The 20661-nt window shown below is 42.3% G+C and overlaps 1 protein-coding gene across 2 annotated transcripts; it reads right to left on the bottom strand.

Moving 5' to 3' along the window:
* Positions 1-214: 214 nt before the first annotated feature.
* On the bottom strand, positions 215-12720 carry ncapg (non-SMC condensin I complex, subunit G). 2 transcript variants are annotated; one of them, XM_035529544.2, is made up of 23 exons: positions 12628-12720; positions 11646-11763; positions 11287-11499; positions 10817-11045; positions 10290-10435; positions 9913-9997; positions 9557-9752; positions 9004-9153; positions 8548-8688; positions 8270-8393; positions 7828-7917; positions 7556-7738; positions 5426-5485; positions 5159-5269; positions 4810-4929; positions 3267-3497; positions 2522-2703; positions 2201-2363; positions 1930-2100; positions 1548-1671; positions 1306-1350; positions 1157-1226; positions 215-1037 (listed from the first exon to the last, which is right to left on the bottom strand). In XM_035529544.2, exons 2-23 carry the CDS (start codon positions 11751-11753, stop codon positions 914-916), a joined length of 3066 nt encoding a protein of 1021 aa, XP_035385437.1. In that variant the 5' UTR covers positions 11754-11763; positions 12628-12720; the 3' UTR covers positions 215-913. The 2 variants fall into 2 exon arrangements, with proteins under 2 accessions (XP_035385437.1, XP_035385438.1); XM_035529545.2 differs by lacking the exon at positions 5426-5485.
* Positions 12721-20661: the final 7941 nt, after the last annotated feature.

Genomic DNA, 20661 nt, shown 5'->3' on the forward strand with positions numbered 1-20661 from the left:
TTGACATTTTGCAGACGCTGTTATCCAGAGTATCTTCCGTATGTATCCATATGTACTTCCTGAAGTTCCACTATAGACTGAGCACGTCCGTGGAGGGAAAAACTACGTCTCAAACTGCTTTAACGAAAAATGTCAACACCAGTGTATTTGTTAGCCTTATGTAGACCAGCGTAACCTCGGCCAACACTGATCAAATTATCAAGCCTTTGCTCCATGCAGTTAACATTTTATTACAAATTTCAGGTTAAGCATTACAAATCTGCATAAAAGTAGTCTTCCTGGATATGCCATTAAAGAGCCAAAGCCAATACACCCGCTGCTAAAAATAGCCGTGAAGATGAAAGCAAGTCATTCAAACAGCACAGCAAGGACATTTGATTTACAGCATCATTACATTAATGACGCGGCTAAGGTAGCATCAGACCAGTTTGGTGTTTGAAACAGCCTTTATCTTTAAGCCAGACCTTTGCCACAGTGCTGGGAAGACTGGATCATCTCAAGGACAGGTACAGTGGTAAAAACATTGCAGAAATACAGCAAATGTGAGAAAATGAATAAAGGAAAGACACCAAGTGAAAAAACAGTTTTCATGAATTTGCTTGAGGCTTAAAATTGTGCTAACTTGAGCCTTCAAATGTTAATTTTTTTAAAGTTGGTGCCAGTGCACTGGGCCTGCAAGATCTAAAAATTCCTCTTGGCTTGCCTTTGAGCTGAGTGAATTCTTAATTCCCTAAATGCTCATAAAAACAAGTAATTTTCTGTTAAAAGCACAAATGCCACAATAAATGACGATTTTTTTGGCATGCAGTTTACTTTTAGATGGCTTGCCAATTTGGTGGAGGTATTACTAAGGAGGCCTTGATTGGCTTTAGTCCTTGCTGGTATAGGGTTCTAGTCTACAGGTGAACCCAGGTTAAGGACTGGCCTCTTTGTTCATGAGGGCAGTCAAGTCCTGCTTGGTTTTAGTCAGTGCTGCAGTCTTGGCACAACGACTGGGCCGCATCACTGGAGGTGCATCTGGAACATTCTCCTCATCACTAAAAACAACTCGCACTGTTAGTACTTGCAGAGACAGGAACTAATCTAGCATCATCATCATCAGGTAATCTGTGATGAACATTTATTATATGGAATTTGAGGATTATTAATATCCCACCTTTCATCAGAAGACTCCTTCATCTTGCAGCTTTTCTTTGCAGCCTTGGCTACGGTCACTTTTTTCTGGCCTGTATGACATAAGGAAAAGCGAATGAGAAACATGTAAAACGAGCACAGATGGAAAAACATGAAATCTCAGTACAGCACCTTTTCTGGCCCTTTTGGATTTGGCCTCCTCATCTTTCACAGCCTCTGTAAGGACAAATTAAACTGTTTTACAGCAGTCAGGAAGGTCAGAGAGAGAAAACCTCCCAGATATTTGCATCAGAAGCTGCTAAGCCATCACATTTTATAAAAAGACAAGACAAAGTGCCAGACTACAGGTTGTGTATCTGCTACAAAGTATAACTACAGCAGCTCTGTATATTTGTTGGTACATATTTTTATACCACTGGCATTATGATCCAGTGCTGCCAGAACGGTGTCCTGAGCCTCTGTGGGTGCACTGCGGCATCCTTGCAGCTGACTGAGGACCTTCTCAACAGCTCTTATACAGTACTTATCCTTGACCGCCTACACACACACACACACACACACACACAGTCAGACACACACAAAGAGAAACAGCCGGTACTGGTTGATTAAATGCATCTTTGTAAGCAACTGCAATATACATTTCTGATATGAGGAGAGTTTTTTGTTTTTAATTTTTTTTTTTTTTTTTTAAGGTCACAGCACCAACCAAGGAATTTTAAAGGTTCATATTGAAACCAAATGCGAACATGTTTACTGAAATGTTTATTGCATGTCTAAGACATGTCAGGGGTGTACCTGTAGTATCTCTGTGAGCAGTTGTTGCAGTTCATTATTGGCAGGTCCTGGCTCAGTGCTGATCTCCAGACAGCCAAGGGTTTTGCAGTAGAGACGAACCTCAGGAGCAGACGCATCCCGCAGGATCTCATTACACAAGCGCACCGCCAAGGATTCGTGCACGCTCGCGCCCTGACGGGGGCAAGAGAGGAGGAACAGAACAGAGTGAGTGGAGGCAGGTCCGACTTTCCGATCATCTCACACTGTACTAAGGCAGTTCTGATGGATGCACCTGTATGGCAGCAGGCTGTATGAGAGCACTGGGTCGTGTGAGCTCTACAAAGAGTTCAGCCACGTTGGAAGTGTCAATCTCAGAGAGAGGAGAAGTCACTGGAGCGTTGAACAGAGTTCTCATGGAAAGCAGAAAACTCTGCTCCACACATTCTTGATGGGCTCTACAGGGAAAGGGAACAAATGATTGCAAAAACATATTCTCTTTTTTAAAGACCAAGTGCAAATTTTTTTTGCAAGTAATTCTGCAATCCTGCTCTTCTCTGACATGCTTTCATTTACTGTGTGCAAGCTCTGGCGTGGGAGTCGGTGTTATGTGTACCTGCTCTCTCGAGCGTAAAGCTGTAGGAACACTCCCAGGCAGTGACGCAGCCTCTGGTCGTCCTCCGTTACAGGGTTGTACCACAGCAGCACCAGCCGCGAGAACAGTTTTGCACTCACGATTCTCCCACAGTACATGAGTTTGGCCAAACCCTCAGCCGTCTCCGTGCGCAGCTCGGAAATCTAGAAGAGAGCGCACGGTTCTCACAGGAGCTTGTTTAGTTCAGCCTAAATCCCAAAAACACATTCAACAGACTGCTGCTGGGACATCTATACTGTAGCACCTAACTGGTTAGAAACTCCAAAGAAGCTGGAGATGAAGCCCCGACTTTTACACAGATGGTGGGCCGTTTGGGAGCAGGCATAAAATCTCAACAAGTTACAATATAAAAGCAATATGAACTTGCAGTAAAAGTGAAGCTTCCTGTTTACCCAGAAGACAAATCAGAGATGTTCTGGCGACTAATGTGTAATCGTGCAAACAATATGTCAAATTCATACTTGATCACAACCAAGTTGGACACTGTACTCAAGAGTGCTGAAAATGTGCACAGTAAGGCAAAAAAAAATAAAAATAGGTTTGCTGTTGTGGCTAGTTGTGTGTGCACAGTAAACTGACGGTCCAGGCATCAGTGTAGAATATCACAAAAAAGGAAACCTTGTTTGTATGAAGAATACATTTGTGAGACTGACACCAACTCAATCTGACATAAGTACAACATGCACCTTGCTGTGTAAGAACTTACCTCACTATCCAAGAACTCTGAAAGCATCTTCAACACACTCTGCACAGGGCTCTCCTCGTCCTCTTCACTTGGCTGGGTAGCCTGTCCATCAATGCTGTCTAGCAAATCAGGTGCCTGAGATGGCTGAGGGGTGGACTTGTCTTGTAGGATGTTGATGCCATTAAGAAGCAGCTGGTCAATGAGAGCTCTAAGAGCACTGATCCTGACCTTGGGTTCATCTAGTTGTGTGATCTATACACAAACACACAAACCCTATACATACAGACAGCTCACATTACAAGGCAAAAAAAAAGTTACACATCTAATATGACTTGCCACAGTCCAATAACAGACAATCAGCAAATTTCAGCCACTTTCAAGAGGGGTCTCTTAAGGCCACGATCTTTGTGGTTCAGTTCATATTTTTATTTCGCAAATCCTTGATCAGTGGGCTGGGCAGCGGAACTCTATGGAAATTCAACTCCAACACCATTCAACCTCTTAGGAGCTGACTCAGACAGACCCACTCTGTGGTAAAGAGCTAGCTAGTGTGTTTGAAATACATTTTCCATTTCCATTCCATACTCAAACTTCCAGACTTGGTAGATCTTTCAGATCATTTTGGACATTCAAGTACAAATAGCAAGATGTTTATTATGTACATAAATTATTTACAAAGCCAACTGTAAATATGCATTAGTGCTCAGTACTTTATTCAAGCTGCAATGCTAAAAATGTTCAGTTTTTGTCATGTAAATTTAAATAACTGTATACCTTCCCTTAACATATTGAATAAATACATTGTTTCCCCACATATTTTAAAATCACTTTTATAAATAAGAACCAATGTGAGCTGAAAGGGTTAAACAATTAAATTTTTTCATGGCATCTGAGCAGCCTCACTGTGTCCATGGAAACAAGAAGAAAAGCAGCCAGGTGGTTTCCTTACTCATACTTTTTTGATAACTCCCTGCGTAACATCCCTGGGATGTTCAACCAAGCTTAGTAGTCGGTTATTTATGATGCCACGTATATATGCAACTAAAAGATGCTGCCCTGCAATTCCCTTCAAACCGATTTTGGGTTTGTGGGGCAGCGCTGTTGTGCAGCCTGGGGCACAGCCCTGGACGCAGCTCTGCATGCAACATTTCTATTTCAGTTGCACCGACTGCCTGCTTGTCATGAGAAACATTCTGCGTGTAATTTTTATTTATTTATTTATTTTTTACTCTGCATTTTATATTTTAGAACACAGAATAGGGGCAGTAGTCTGGAAAAACATTTTCCATATTTATCCAGACCTAGAAATGACTAAAATGGAATTTCAAACGTGTTCATACTGTGGAGGAACCCTACAGGTAATCTGTGCTCAAGCATTGCATCTTCTCTTCAATGGGGATCTTTTTTCTCCAAGGATGTCAACATTATCGTCAACATTTTAAATAATATTGGTGTTTCACTAAATACTGAATAGTAAAAAATAATGATTAATCAGAGAAATCAGAAAGAGGGGAGAGTGTGGGGATGCAGTTTGAAGTGTCCAAGGTGTGTGCTTGACAAATACCTGCAGAAGCAGTACCAGGTGTGTGTTGGCCAGATCTCTGCTGTGGAGAGCAGCAGTGCCCACACAGACCACAGCCATGTTCCTCACCGTCGGGTTGGCGTTGGACACACTCGGCAGAATCTACAAACAGGTCAAATAGCTCGGTTAGAGACTCGGTTAAGGAACAAGCCCAGCACCGAGCCTCTCAAAAAGCTTTTAGACTTAACAGACACTGGAGTATTCCTTTAATTCTTGTGCTCTGTATGTGTGTGGACATATTTGTATGTGACAGTGTACAGGCAGTGTGTGTGTCTTTATAGGGACAGCGACTGGCTTTCATTCAGTGTGTATAAGTGTGAACACGCGTTACCAGAGACTCTATGAGAGCATTCATTGTTGGGCAAATTCCTCTGTTGATATTCATCCGTTTGATCACCTCTGCACACATCGTCAGACACTTCAGCAAAGTCTCTGGATCATTCTAGAGCCAAACACACACAGCAAAATTATGACAATTTCTAGAGCGTGTGTTTTTTTGTTTGTTTGTTTGTTTGTTCTTTGTTTTTAAAGACCCACAGCTTTTTCAGGTCAAAGACCTTTTACAGCACATTGGGCATTTCAACTCCAGTGGGTTTACCTTGGTAGAGTCTAGAGATGACACAGTGCTGTGGCCAAGCTCCACACCTGAAAGCCAAGACTTTTCAAAACACAAAACACACATGTACAAATGCTGACAGTGCACTAGTGAAGAGCTGGTTTAGCCTGGCAGCATGAGCGCCAACTACCAGCCAGGAGGATCAACACTGCACTGCTTTCAGGTTCCAGCACAACTTTCCAGAGGCTGCAGTGTGGAAATTATCAGAAGGACATCAGAGCTTTTTCTATGCACAAGTTGTTGCACAAAACTACTTAAATCTAGTTGTTGTTTTTTTTACATTTACGTGAAGCACCTCATGAACCTCATTTGTAACTCACATTTAATAAAACAGTAGTACTTTTTTGTTTTGTGGTGGTCACAAGGAAACTGTTTATAATAGCCCTAAAGTGAACAAAATTAAATTGTGAGGTACCTCGAGATTTCCACCCTTAATACATTCATGTGCGCCTACACAGGAAACGACGCAGGAAACCACAGCACAACCGTTTCACTCACAGAAGCAGCTGAGGCAGGAACATTTGCAAGGCAAGCAAGTCAGACCACAGCCACGCTGTTAAATCTACTAAAGATATTGGTTTGGTGTTCATGCAGCTGGAAACCTGAAATTGCAGCATCCAGATTGTGTCACGAGCAAAGATCCAAGCGTCAGAAGGCAATTTCCAAGATTTTGCCTGAGAGAAGCTTATTTGGACGTCCATTAAACTGGACAGTATCCATTAAGAGCTGAATAGCATATTGTATGTTAATTCTCACAGTACTGGCCTATGCACTATTAATGTTGATGGAGAGAATTTGTCAGATGATGTCTTCAACAAAGCATTTTTAATTGTGCTGACCTTTTTCTAAAATTTTTTTTTAAAAAGGCCAGTCGATTTCTACAATATGTACACATACTATTCATGTGAATTTCCATAATCAAGTTGTGTTTACCACCGCGTCAATAACTGCACACCAATCTAATAGCAAGATGCACAAATGAAGCAGTCTATAGAAATGCAACAGATTGCTTTTAAAATATTGTTGTTTTTTTATATGGTGTAAGGTGTGTGAAAATTGTAAATAAGCAAGTTTTCCAGTGAAAGCAGTACACCCTTCTCCTCTACCACACACACAAAATTGTTTTTCTATAAATATTGTGTTACATTAAGACATGCGCCTCCCCCCCAACATGTGCTGCTGAGAAACAACTGACTCGTGTGAACCCATCAATCTGACGTGTTCAATATTGTCCTTTTAGAATGGGATCACTTAAATTGAAAATAGTAAAGACAGACACCTACGCAATTGCTCATTCCTGTACTAAAACATTCTGCCCATGCACCGTATCAATCATCTGTAAATGACTCCCAAACAAGATTAGGAAGACAACTAAAACATTAAAAATCCTGACAACCCCACACCAGAACACTCCTACAGTTTGACCAAACCTAAAAGCTTCAGTTTGCAATTATTGATTGTTTATCTATTACTGCCAGGCTAATTTAGCCAGTTTTTAATTTGCAGTTGTCTGTGTTTGCTAGAGTGGGTACAATACCAGTAGTGTCTATGTGCGCACACACGTGTGTTTTAAATGCTGTGGTGAGCCCCAAGTCTCCAGGACCATGTCGCTATAGCTAATCCCATCTCACTGCCATAACCTAATGCCTGTCGCACACACAAACTTTTAAATAGTTTGAAAAATAACAAAATTACATGACTATTCTACAAACACACACAAAAAGAAAACCCTTTAATATGTGATTGTAAATCACAAACAGTGAATTCAATTTGGCTGCCTTTAAATTTTCACCACGGTGCCATATCGTACCGAACTCACTGATGGCATAATAGCAGAAAGATCGCTGTTAATTATTCACCATTAAGGTGAAAGCAGTTTGTTAATTAAAAAGAGAGAGTCAAGTACACTGTGCTTTCAATCAAACACGTAAACCCATATGATGTGGAAATTCTTCGAGCTGAAGCCAGCGTGTTCAATCAGCGGCAGAAGCAGTAAAGCATGTGAGCGAGACACGGCGCTACACAACGACGTTCGGAGTTCTATACGTACCTGTGCGTGAGACTCGGTTGTATGTGTTGATGTGGGTGAGGGTGTGTGTTAGTTGTGTGTACCTTCTCTACCCGTTGCTCTTTGATGTGGTCTGCCTGGGAGGCCTCCAGAGAAATCTTGGCACGCAGTTCCTCCAGCTGGGAGATGGAATCTTTCAGCTCGGCCGCGCGGCCAAAATCCTGGCAGCTGATACACTCCTCCAGCGCCTGCTTGGACTCCACGATGCGCACCTTCACCTCGGCCAGCTAGCCAGAGACAGAGGGACACTTACAACTGCTCGGTGCGGAAACAGCAGCCTTGCGTTGCTGGCCTTGTTTAACGAGGCCTGACTCACTCTGACTTGCTTCTTGCGTTTCTCATTCTCATCCACGGTGTCATCAACGGAGACGATGGGCTCCCTCACATCAGAGATGATCTCGGCAATCTGCTCCACAGTACACGAAGCACAAACACACCTTCCACAATGAGCCCAGGCCGGCCACACAGCTCACTGCTTTTACCACTCAGTAAACCACTTCAGCAGGACACAAAACTAAATGCATGCATATGCTGGGCATCGTTTGAGCAATTAACAGCCAAAACTGAGCTTTCCTTTCAAGTGCTTCACAAATTTTATTAAATTGACTACTTCTTAATATCATTCACTTACTGTGAATAGCAGTCACAAAGTTTAAGAAAATTAAGACATCATCAGAAGAACGAAAACCAGATTCTAACTGAGGAAGACGAGGTAAGGTCAGATTAGAAGCGGGTTCTGCAAAAAAACAACAACAGACCACTGCAATACGTTGCTGGTCATCTTGAAGCATCCCCACAAGCTTCTGCACCAGCTGTCCAATCAGAGAGAGTGGAGTGTTGGGCAGCACCAGCATCTCCTGCAGCACGGCAAGCACCCGCTTCCTGGAACACGGCATTGTGGGACAGTGCCAGGCTGTTGTGAATAAGAGGACACGCTGCACACAGAGTGAGTCACTCTTTCTAACATTCTGCCTTTTCTTTTATTTGTAGGCGAGCAGTGAGAGCTGGGGGATTCCTCTGGGCATGCTGACCATACCTGCCCCCTTCTTCTGAAGTGTCCAGACAGCCCACCAGCAGGATCAGCTGCTGGCCAATGAACTCTTTTGTCATCACCAATTCCAGCTGAGTCATGTCAGCCTTCTCTTCCTCAGACATCAAGGGAACACTCTTCAGATAACTGAGAAACAGACGTATATGCGCGCGTGCGCACGCACACACACACACACACACACACACACACACACACACACACAATTACAATGACATGCCCCAAACTTAGCACCACCCATTAAACAGCAGGTACTACAGCAGTTTACCTGTCTGTATACTCGATCTGCCTATGGCAGAATAATTAGTTTTGTAGACATTTGGTATTGATCACTGACTATCAGGCATTTTTAACAGTTTTAAATAGTAAGTCCAGCAGACATTCCAAGATTTGGCAGTAGAGATGTGGCATAACTACCATCACAGTCTAGGTGCAGGTATTTACCTGTACAGGTATTCAGCAAATATAGCAGGTTCAGGCAGAAGACGCTCAAGTAGCTCCTCCCCCTCAGCACCTTTGCTCTTGATAAATTCACACAGGGCCCTCCAGTACAACACATTCTCACACGACAGAGAGTCCACAGGAATCAGCTTCCTATTCAGCGCCCCCCCCAACCACACACACACACACACTTTGGTTAATGCAGTAAATAAAGTAATGCAGTGCCTCTTAGGCAAGCAAAAAAACCCAAAACATATTTCAGCAGGACCTCAGATACAAAGACACCTCTGATCTCAAAATGTTGCTTCTTTAGTTGGTTCTACTGGAGACATGAAGCTGATAGGCGATGCTTACAGTGACCAATTAGCATACTACAAACCGCAACCTGACAAACTCTTGCTCCAGACTGTATCAAATGTTAATGTCAAATTAATCAGTTAATGTGGTCTGAAACTGTATGACACTTACAAAAAGAACAGAGACAGCACCCATCACAAAACTACAGAGGTTTTGAGCCACAACTGACTCAGGCATGCACCCTTTCATGGGTCCTCACCGCTCATCCAGCTGGGGGCCATTCTGCAGGAGTTCGTCAAAGGTCGTCATCATGGAGAAAAGAGCATGCAGGGCAGAAACTGCAGTCTCCGCACAATTTTCAACATCTAGTCTATGCAGCAACTGTAAAACATCTCCCTGCAGTAACTGCAACCATGCAGGCAGTAAATCAGTCTTTACAACATCCTTCACCGAATCTGAGAAAAGGAGAGAAACATCTAAGAATTAATAAACACTGCCTAATGATCCGAAAATCAACTCTTCACCCTGAACTTTACGGTTCACCATGTCATACCCAATCCACTGTATTTAGATTGATTAACGTATAATGAGTATACTAAAATAAAACCTTCACACCTGCTGAGTCATTGAGGCCTTGGTGCAGTAGACTGACTCTTTGTGCAATAGTCAAAGCTCGAATATGAACTTTTTCAGCAAGCACCTGAAAGAACACAATCATCAAAAACCCTTCAACATGAAGGAGCAGAATTTCCAGTCTGCTAGACGAATAACACGCCTAAGCAAGTGCCTGTGTTTTCTGTGGGATTGCTTTCCTTAAGAAAAACGAGGGTGAAGGATAAATTAAGCAAAACACCAGCAGCCTCAAAACGTCATCACCGTACCAAGGTATCCTCACCACCTTAACAGCATCCCTTATTTGAAACAAAATGATTAATCTTAGGTTTTACATCTATCTGCTTGGACGGACTGCAGGTTTTAGTGAAGAGCCACACCTGATAGGCCAGTTTCCTGACTTTCTCTTTGACATCCCGAGTGCGTTTGTAGATTTTAGGGAGTGTAAAGGCTGAAGGAGCAATGCAAGACAGAACAGCGCGGCGAACCTCAGGGTTGGAGTCATTGTCCAGAAGCAAGATGTATGCTACACATAACAGCAGGAGAGAGGGAGAAATAAAAAGCTGTTTATCACTTATTCACGACTTACTACAGTTTATTGCCAAGCTCATAGGCCATTGTTTCCCCCATTTTAATAATTAAGATTATATTGCTTGATTTTAATTTAGATACAGAATATAAAATAATTCTCAGTGGGTTTTTGACATCCCAGTAAGCATAATGGCTTGTGTCATCATCACAATAACTTACAGCACTTCCCCCACTGTGTATGCCTGGCTATTTAGAATCTCCACAGAAGTCAGGGGGTATGTATACATCATATCCATTACCTCCATGGGCCAAATCCAGAGTTAACTGCCCTCAGCTATAGTATGTACAAGCACACAAGCCTTGGAAGAACTGGTACCTTTGATAGTGGGGCAGTGTTCATTGCTGGGGTCCTGCAGCCTGGCCATTGCCAGTGCCGCCTGGATTCTGACATTTGGGTATTTGTCTGTTACTCTAATGAGCATGACTTCATGGATCCTCTCACAAAGATCATCATCTATCTGGGCACTCTCACTCAGACTCCCCAACAGTTTATTCACCAGCTGACATACACGAAACCTCACTGCATGACTGCTGGCTCCATGAGACTAAAAGAGAAGAGAGAGAAATATTGACATATCAACAATCTGTCAACCCACTGTATGTTGGGAAAAGCCTTCTCTGCATATCTTTCAGTTTTGGCTCCCCGTTATGAGGCTATTCATAACCCCAAACCAGGGGAACATTGCAAGAAGTTACATTAGTAAAACAAGGGGCTCTTTTAGGAGTCTGTACATTTATAAAATGTCCCTAAACACAAAAAGTCTGTTCAAGGAGACTCAGGATTACCTCCAAAAGAAAGTTAAACAGGAAATTCAGAAATGAAATATCTTCCTCCTCCTCCTCCTCCTCCTCCTCTTCATTCACAGGTGTTTCAAAACTAACAGCAAATTTCACTGCAAAATCTATGACATTTTCCACCGCAGGTTCTCTTGTGTAGATGATCATGGCATACTTCAGGCAACGGAGGAACTCCTCATGGAACTCAGACTTGTCCTCCAGCTACAAGCACAAAGTATAGCAGAACATAAAACTAGTTCACTTGAATAGTGATATTGATGCACTTTGAGAATGAACAGTGACTTGGAGTAATGCCCGCCCCCCAAAAGGCGACACTTAGGAGTGCATCGGTCATTTAAGGGGTTTACCTTAACATATCTGTTCTTCAAACTGGCTACAAGCTTGGCTTTGTTGTTGTGAGCTTTCTGTGCACGCTGAAAAGCTTCTTTTATCTCAAGTTCGTTTTCAGCTGTCATGTCGACGGTCCTGAAAGAGTCATGTAGCGTTACAGATGACTTCACCATGTTACATTTGGATGCATAACTTATGAGGACGTCTTAACCAAGACCACTGTGTACCGAAAAGCAACAGAAAATGCACACAGATTCCCAAAATCACAGTGAAATGCAGTTAGTTAAATAATTTATAACCAAACAAATCCAAAAGAATCTTCCTAAAGGTTTTGTGTAAGTAACACCAGACATTCGTTGGTTAATGTGCACTTATAGGACGATATTCTTGAACGTGTTAGAAAACATCCAGGAACATTCTCCATAAAGCTTTAATTTAGGTCAATATATTGCCATGCCATTACCTTATTTTTCCAATCCCCATTGCAGATTTAACGCTCTATGTGAAAACGATTAACGTGAAACAAATTAGTGATCCTGCAGAAATCACATATCTCGGGCCGAATTGTGTATTCTGTTGAATTGTAATCAGGGGCTGGTATCGATGGTTGTTTTAGAAGTAAATGTTTTACTCCATTTAAGTGTATTCATAGCCTCATACGCAGCTACCCTGCTGTCTTAAGCCAGCTGTGCTAATCTTAAACACGACCTCTAGGTTACGTTAGCCAGGTTAACATGGGTTACTCGCCTTCACTAGACAGCTAGCAGTTCATAAATTAATCATTCCCCTTACAATGTCTCGAAATGTAACTAAAGTCACAATATAACCCTATCAGCTAACGCGAGGCCTGTGTGTAGCAAAGCCATTGAAAACGACGTTGTCGATGTGCACAATTACTCTTTTGGCTATCAAAATGACTCCAAATAACTTCGCATTGCTGTAATCAAACAATGTTACGTCTACTTAAATTATTATCAAGTAGAACAAAGTGTACTTTACTTTAAGATGTTTCCTTGCTTCCGAAAACCGTTTCTCCTGTTTAAACTGGTGCCAAACCGCCACTTTTCAAACTAACATCTCGCGATATTTCCCCAACACTGCCCGAGCGACTGCGTCACACAGAGCCCTTGGCGAAACCTATAGACTGCACATGCACAACCTATAGCATGCACAAAACCCCCCTCATAGCAAATCATTGGTCATATCAAAATTTGTCACATTCAGTGGTGTAGTCTGAAGGTAGGGAGAGCAGTTTTTAATATGTGGTTTAAATGATAAATCAGAATCGAAATCACTTATAATAGTTTTGCAGTGGCGTTGAAACTGAACAGCGCAGAGTTAAACGCTACAGCTATTTTCTGTTAATATGAAGACGTGTCAAGCCAGTGTGTCGTATTTTTTACGCGTTCTTGACCTATACAGTTGCACCTTTTGATTTCTGAAGTGCATTTAAATCTAGTAAACATTGTCATGCCTGGTTTTGCCAAAAAAGCTTTTCGTTGGCATTACAGACATCTCTCGCTGTTTTTGGAGGTTGTGCGTGGCTAAATGGACGCTGCCCATCGACAACTCTATGGCACGACGACTAATAATGAATTAGTAGAGAAATACCCATAGCATTAGAGGGCGCTATGGAGCACACCACGTTTGCCGCAATGAGAAACGGTCCCCGCTAAAGCACAGCCTCGGACTACTGGACTATGAATACGCCATGGCAAAAGGCAATATTCGGTCAGTGCTGTGATTTTTTTGTCATGACACCAACAGGATAGAAAAACACATTTTATTAGTCCCGTGTCCATGGCAACAAAATGACGAGATATTCACATCCAGTTTGCAATAATGAAAACGTGCCATGTGTGGAGAAACCTCACTCACAGGAATGTGTAGTAGCCTTTCAACTACAACTAGACTTAGCAATGAATGGTACATTTATGTATTTACAAATAATAAATGTTTCTTTCTCTCTCTCAAATACTAATGTAAAAGCAACTGAGCTGAGATAGTAAGGAACAGCAGAAGGTATCACAGAGGAAGAGCATAACCAACCTTCTCTGTTAACGTCAAAATTAGTGTTCTGCTTCAAGATTAAATCTTTAACAAGACCAGTCTCAGCATGCTCTGGGATCCAGAAACCCTAATCATTTTACATGAAACAGAACAGCAAAAGAATTCTGTTAAAAGCAACTCTTGCATTAGTATTGTTTCAGCAGACATTTAACAAATGTTTTATTGTTGATAATCAATTTAATATGTTTCATCATTCTAAAAGAAACACCTCTGGCTATCTGACATATAAACATGCAAAACCAGTCCTTATCTAGAAACGTCTAACTGATCATATCAAAGATGTGCATAAAACTCTCAAACCACTCAACTGTCTAACCACACAAATATTGCCTCATCTTGAATCACTCTAGCAGTGCCAGCTACACTGTACAGGAAATTTAATCTACTGCACCAATTAGAGGAACACCCCCACTCCCAGTAAGGAAGTATGCCTGTTATTTATAAGATGGGTCTGAAACATAAAAACAAAAGGTTCTGTTTTACAAATGACAGTGGTAAACTCTGTACTTATGAAATTCATCTTTTGAAATGCAAAACACTGAACAGATATACCAAGATGTTATATTTCCTATGGTGCAGGTTATGGCCAGACCATTACAGATTTCGCATTCGAGCTCCTGATTGCACTGCCAGAATTAACCACTAGGTGTCCACAATATTACATTTAATATCACAACAATTCTACGTACCAAAATATCCTCAGTTCTGTATTTTAATGTGCTTTGTTGGATTCTTGTCTGCCAGGACCATCATAGGTCTGATTTTTGCATAAATGTAGTTGATATTCAAAATAATTGGTGCCAGGAAGACAACAGTTAATTTGCTGCAGAGTTCCAATCACACAGTTGAACCAAATTCTACAAACGGGATAAATCGATCTTAGTAAGAATCCCTCAGCAAAAAGACACTGACAAAAAAAATGTTAGAAGAGAGAGGCTATATTGACATTGCTGACCATATATCTCAATCCAGGACGAAAGTATGAATTGTAAAATAAATAAAGTAATAGTCCAGGTTGGAATAAATAAAATAATAGTTCAGGCTTTTATCAAGGAGATTATATTGTGGAGATGTCAATGGTTCAGATGACATCTCCACAATATAGGAAAAAGGAAAAGGTCTTGAAATTACTGGTAAAAAAAAAGAAGCGTGTCAGCTCTCAACAGGGTAGCATGGCCCCAGACGGTGCATGCATTGTGTATACTGTATATGATATGTATATGCATCTAGGAGACTGCCAGGATAAGACCGATGAAAAGCATAAGTCACCGTACATGAGACTCTATTTAAGTGCCAGTGCCGCTGGCCAGCCCAACTGATCCACCATAACCACTACAAATGGGGAATCTTGCTAAATGAGTGCATGCATGCAAAGCTGAGCTTTTCTTTTTAACGTCTATACTCCACCTCTTGCTCACGCTCTCTTACTCATGCACCCTATATATGATGAAGGTGGCCATGCGTAAACATTCTCTGCACATCCTCACTATATAAAAACTGCATGGCAAAGCAAAGATATCTAAACGTGTTTGTGACATAATGTGTTTATTTGCTTGATCATTTTTAAAACATTACATTTACAATAGAATGATTCCCAGAAGCAAATGGACATGTCTGTGTTGGTAGAAATAGCCAGTTTTAGGTTTCGAGAGGGTATTTGTAGCTACTATGTGTTCAAGTTACAGTAAGATAAAACCAGCGAATCTGTTAGATAAGTTAGAAAAAAGTGAACATCATGCAGGCCTTTTTGAACTCTCACCCAACCTTCCTTAACAAACCACAGTTCCCATAATGCCATTTTTCACTGCAGGGTCATGGACATTCTTACCCACTACCACGATCCTGGCAGTCATTGATTTCTTTGTGACTGTACTCATGGAATGCATCTGTAGAGAACCTTAAAACATTTGCAGTAATGCTGTATTAAGTGCATATCATAAGATCACCACGTCACGGTTAATCCTTCCCCGGCCTCTGTATCCTCCGTCTTGTGTATTTTATTCCAAGCCGTAGTTTCATTTTTTGCGCCCCACGTTTGATTTTCCACATCTGTCCCTCGTTTAGTTCATGTATTTAAACCCTGTTGTATGCCCTGTCTCTAGTCTGTTCGTTGTTAACGTCACTGTGTTTATTTGAATGCTTGTGTCTGTTTCAAAGCCTCTTATAGCCTGCTTGCCTTCGTGTGCTTTGATGGTTTGATAATATATTCTCGTACTCTTCGTGTTGGCTCTGTGACCCTGGACTGCTATAATGACTACGCCTCTGGATTTGCTCTTAATAAATCTCGCTCTTCTCCGCACACGCGTCCGCCTCCTAACCGCTCAACGTTACACACAAGAGTTTTTTCCCCTTTGTAAACTAGCCAGGATCCATAGGTTGGTTAATAAAGGCAGGCTAATGAAATCACCAACCCTACCCTAGCAAAGGAATATAGATATGGATTTGGCATGGTCTCAGGTCTTTGTGAGCGCTGTCTTTTTCTCCTGGTTTCTTGGCCGTATATCTGCACTATTCTCCATAATGATAAAACATTTGATGCCGTTTTCTTAGAATCATATATATATATATATATATATATATATATATATATATATATATATATATATATATATATATATATATATATATATATAAATGCTGTTTTTCGAATAAATAAGTTTAGTCCGCATTTAGTCCATCTGGTAAAACGTACATCCTTACAACATTCAAACGGAGATAAACTCATGGTTTTTAATAAAAAAAAAATGCAGTGTTACTAATCTGAACATACTGTTAAGCAATGAGGTTATGGTTCGTCTCTGAAGTTCGTCAGTTTCTCATCTTCCTTTCTATACATATAATCAGTAAAACTATTTATATTATTTTTATGGTGTGTCTGCAGTTGATTGAATCATATCACTGGGCTGACATGAGCAGATTATGAATCTTACAGATAAAAAGGAAAACTGCCTACATCTGGTGTTTCAGCATATTCTGTCTTCAAAAGACTGTTATCTGTCTTACAGTGGAACCATGTCATGGTGATCCGTCTCTCACATCTCAGATGGAAGCCGGTTCACCCATCATGAACATGCTTATTTAATATGTGAGATTCCTGGATATGTGAGGCACATTTAAATCAAGTACTGCTATTTATTCCTGTGTTGATTGTGACAATTAAACTGATCCAGTGTCTCCTTGCAAAATAATTTATAAGAAGTCGTGACAAGCAATGAAAGTATAAAGTTACGGGGTTTGTCTTCAGGTGCTGTCTGACCTTTTATAACTTAATCAAATTAGACAAGCAAGATGTTAAAAATAACATTCAAATGTGCTGCCAACTGCCGCATTTCGTGACTACAACAGCACAGCATGCAGATGTCCCATTTAAATATGTCCAATTATAGAGTTCTTTTTGGAACTCTATAATTGTATGCTGATAAAAATGCCTTCTAATTTAAAATAAAAAAAAATTAAAAAACAACCCTAACACAGATACATGGTGCATATAACAGGTTATGCTGCACATATGAAAATAAGGAAATGACAACACACACACAGCTCAACTGAAAGTCACTACGCTCAAAAATCAGAGCAGTGCGAGATCCTGGTAAAAGCCTTTCCAGGGGGCAGCTTGTCTCTGTAAGCTCTCTAGAGCTCCATCAACAACCTTTCAGCAATGTAGTATGACGGTCATTTTTTGTCACTTGCACTCTGTAATATCATTCCACAGTGGTCAGAGTCCTGAGCTCCTGTCTTCTGCTCATCTTGATGTTTTTCTCCTCCTCCAATCTGCAGCGCTTGTTCCTAGCCCCTGGGTGGATCTGACCATTTCTGTCATGGCTGACGTGTGCGGCCTGCTACTGCTGGCGGCCTGGACGGGGCGGGTACCTTTGAAAAGCCTGGCCATGAAGTGGAGGCCAGAGTGGCGGATGTGCGAGCTGCCAGCGAGGACGCAGAGAACGGGGTTCACGCTTCTGCTCAGGAACGCAAATGCCGTCGTGTTGGGCCGGGCGGCCTTAGCCAGCATGGTAAGATTGGCTCTGCAACAACCCAGTCACCTGGACGAAATTGAAGGGAGGACATGAGGACATGGCCAAGCCGGCCAGGGCCCTCTGCAGTCCCGGAGCCCTACCGACTGCCCAGGGGTTAGCGTCAGTATACCTGACTCTCGTATCCCGACGTTGCTGAAGGCCTTCACTGTCTTGAGCAGTTTCAGATTAGGGTAGGAACTCATCTGCAGGTCAGTCTCCACCATCCAGTCTGCACCATCTACCTTCTTGCAAAGGGTTTCACCTTTAATCTGCAACATGTCTCATCGAGTGTTGAAACTATGCAAGGAAGATCTCCAAGAACATGGCTGGGGACCTCTGGCTTAGACTTTTTAATTTTTTTCTGGATTTAATACACCTGATTCAATGAATTACCTAGTCCTTTGTGGGTAGAGACTGTGACCTGACTTTGGCCTGAGTTGTAGACCAACAACCCCTGCAGTATCAACATAATAGGACTAAACTATTAAGTGTTTACACAGCAGTCATATACACTGACCTGGCTACAGGCTAACAGCATGATACAAAAGCCAGTGGGTATCATTTTCCATTTATTATCTCCTAACTTTTGTTTTTACCCATGATAGCAATTTTGGCCAAATTAATTTTGGGCTTCCTTTAACAGAGAAGGTTTACCATGCTATGGATTGTACTTGTATAATGTTAATCATGTGGTATGGCAGCCAAAAGACAACAAAGGTGATGATGATGAGGAAGATGAGGAAGGCACCCTTCACCCTTCCCCGGAACATAGCACTGCGCATGCAACACATGACTGACATGTAGCACGATACGATGAGGGTGAATGGGACCAGGAATCCCATCACAGTCTCCATCAGGTACTGGAAGACTTCATGACCCACGCTTCTCCACTGATACCGCACACAAAGGTGTACAGACATTGGCTTCAAGGTGCTGTTGGGGTGGAAGAAAAAAGCATAAGACCAAATAGACCAAAGAGCTTGATGCAGCATCCTTGCTAAGGCTGGGTGCTATTGCTTGGACCCAGAGCTGCAAGAAGCAATGTATATAATATTTTACTAAATCTTCGTGACTTTTCAGTAACACTCAAACGTGTTGTAAAATACTTGGGCGTTACTACTGACTCTGAGATCTCATTATACATTCATTTTTTAAATGTTGCTAAAACTGCCTTTTTCATTTACATAATATTGCTAAACTGAGACACTCTCCTCATCGGATGCAGAGAAATTGGTCCATACTTTTAACCAATCAAGATTGGATTACTTTACTAACTGGATACTCTAAAAAGTCATTAAATAAACTCATGCAGAATAGAGCAACCAGAGTCCTAACAAGGGCTAGAAAATTTGACCACATTAGTTCTGTCAGCTCTGGGCTGGCTCTCAGTGAAATTTCAGATCGATTTAAAATGCTCTTGTTGATGTATAAAGCGCTAAATGGTCTGTCCCCACAGTATCTGAGTGAACACATGTCATACTGTAACCCACCTTGCCTATTGTGCACTCAGAATGCAAGGTTTCCCTTATTCCATGGAATTAGTAAGATTACAGCTGGGGTTTGATCCTATAAAGTCCCTTAGTTATGGAACAGGCTTCCAGCTTTAATTCAGACTCTGACACACTCCCAATTTTTAAATATATAGGTTAACCTTTCTTTTTTATACAGATGCAAAGCTTGCAGCCCCTGATCATAGTGTTTCCTGGTAATCTGTCATCCAGCAACTTCATGGAATGCAATTTCCCAGGGAACTCTCATGGTCCCTCAGGACTGTGGTCACCCTCTGGTTCCTCAGGACTGTGGTCACCCTCTGGTCCCTCAGGATTGTGGTCACCCTCTAGTCCCTCAGGATTGTGGTCACCCTCTGGTCCCTCAGGACTGTGGTCACCCTCTGGCCCCTTTAGACAATGGTCACCCTCTAGTCCCTGAGGATTGTGGTCACCCTCTGGTCCCTCAGGACTGTGGTCACCCTCTGGCCCCTGTAGACAATGGTCACCCTCTGGTCCCTCAGGACTGTGGTCACTAGCATGTCTACTGTATATGGACTGTTCATGTAGTGTTCATTTTTACACATCTAACCTACATATTTCATTTGCATGCTACTAAAATGTCCCAGTCCTGCCTGTAGATGAACCAGTGCTGCCTGTAGATGAACTGATGCTGCCATGTCAGAAACAGACAAGCCCTCCCTTGACCCACTAGAGTAACTGAGATTCCACATCCACACTGCCCATCCTAGACCCACTGGAGTAACCGAGACTCCACATCCACACTCCCCATCCTAGACCCACTGGAGTAACCGAGACTCCACATCCACACTCCCCACTCTAGACCCACTGGAGTAACCGAGATTCCACATCTACACTGCCCTCCCTAGACCCACTGGAGTAACCGAGATTCCACATCTACACTGCCCACCCTAGACCTACTGGAGTAACCGAGATTCCACATCCACACTGCCCACTCTAGACCCACTGGAGTAACCGAGATTCCACATCTACACTGCCCTCCCTAGACCCACTGGAGTAACCGTGATTCCACATCTACACTGCCCACCCTAGACCCACTGGAGTAACCGAGATTCCACATCTACACTGCCCTCCCTAGACCCACTGGATTAACCGAGACTCCACATCCACACTGCCCACCCTAGACCCACTGGAGTAACTGAGATTCCACATCTACACTGCCCTCCCTAGACCCACTGGAGTAACCGAGATTCCACATCTACACTGCCCTCCCTAGACCCACTGGAGTAACCGAGATTCCACATCCACACTGCCCACTCTAGACCCACTGGATTAACTGAGACTCCACATCCACACTGCCCACTCTAGACCCACTGGATTAACTGAGACTCCACATCTACACTGCCCACCCTAGACCCACTGGAGTAACCGAGATTCCACATCCACACTGCCCACTCTAGACCCACTGGAGTAACTGAGAT

The sequence above is a fragment of the Electrophorus electricus genome, chromosome 5 (assembly GCF_041902795.1).
Source record: "Electrophorus electricus isolate QZ-2024a chromosome 5, ASM4190279v1, whole genome shotgun sequence".
NCBI classification, from domain to species: domain Eukaryota; kingdom Metazoa; phylum Chordata; class Actinopteri; order Gymnotiformes; family Gymnotidae; genus Electrophorus; species Electrophorus electricus.

Excerpts from the sequence above, each read along its gene's own strand:
- ncapg (XM_035529544.2), bottom strand. The coding sequence starts at position 11,753 with ATGACAGCTGAAAACGAACTTGAGATAAAAGAAGCTTTTCAGCGTGCA. Across the intron at positions 8,394-8,547 it reads ACTTCAGAAGAAGGGGGCAG|GAAGCGGGTGCTTGCCGTGC; the intron begins GTATGGTCAGCA and ends GCCGTGTTCCAG. Across the intron at positions 5,270-5,425 it reads CATCTCTAGACTCTACCAAG|AATGATCCAGAGACTTTGCT; the intron begins GTAAACCCACTG and ends GTTTGGCTCTAG.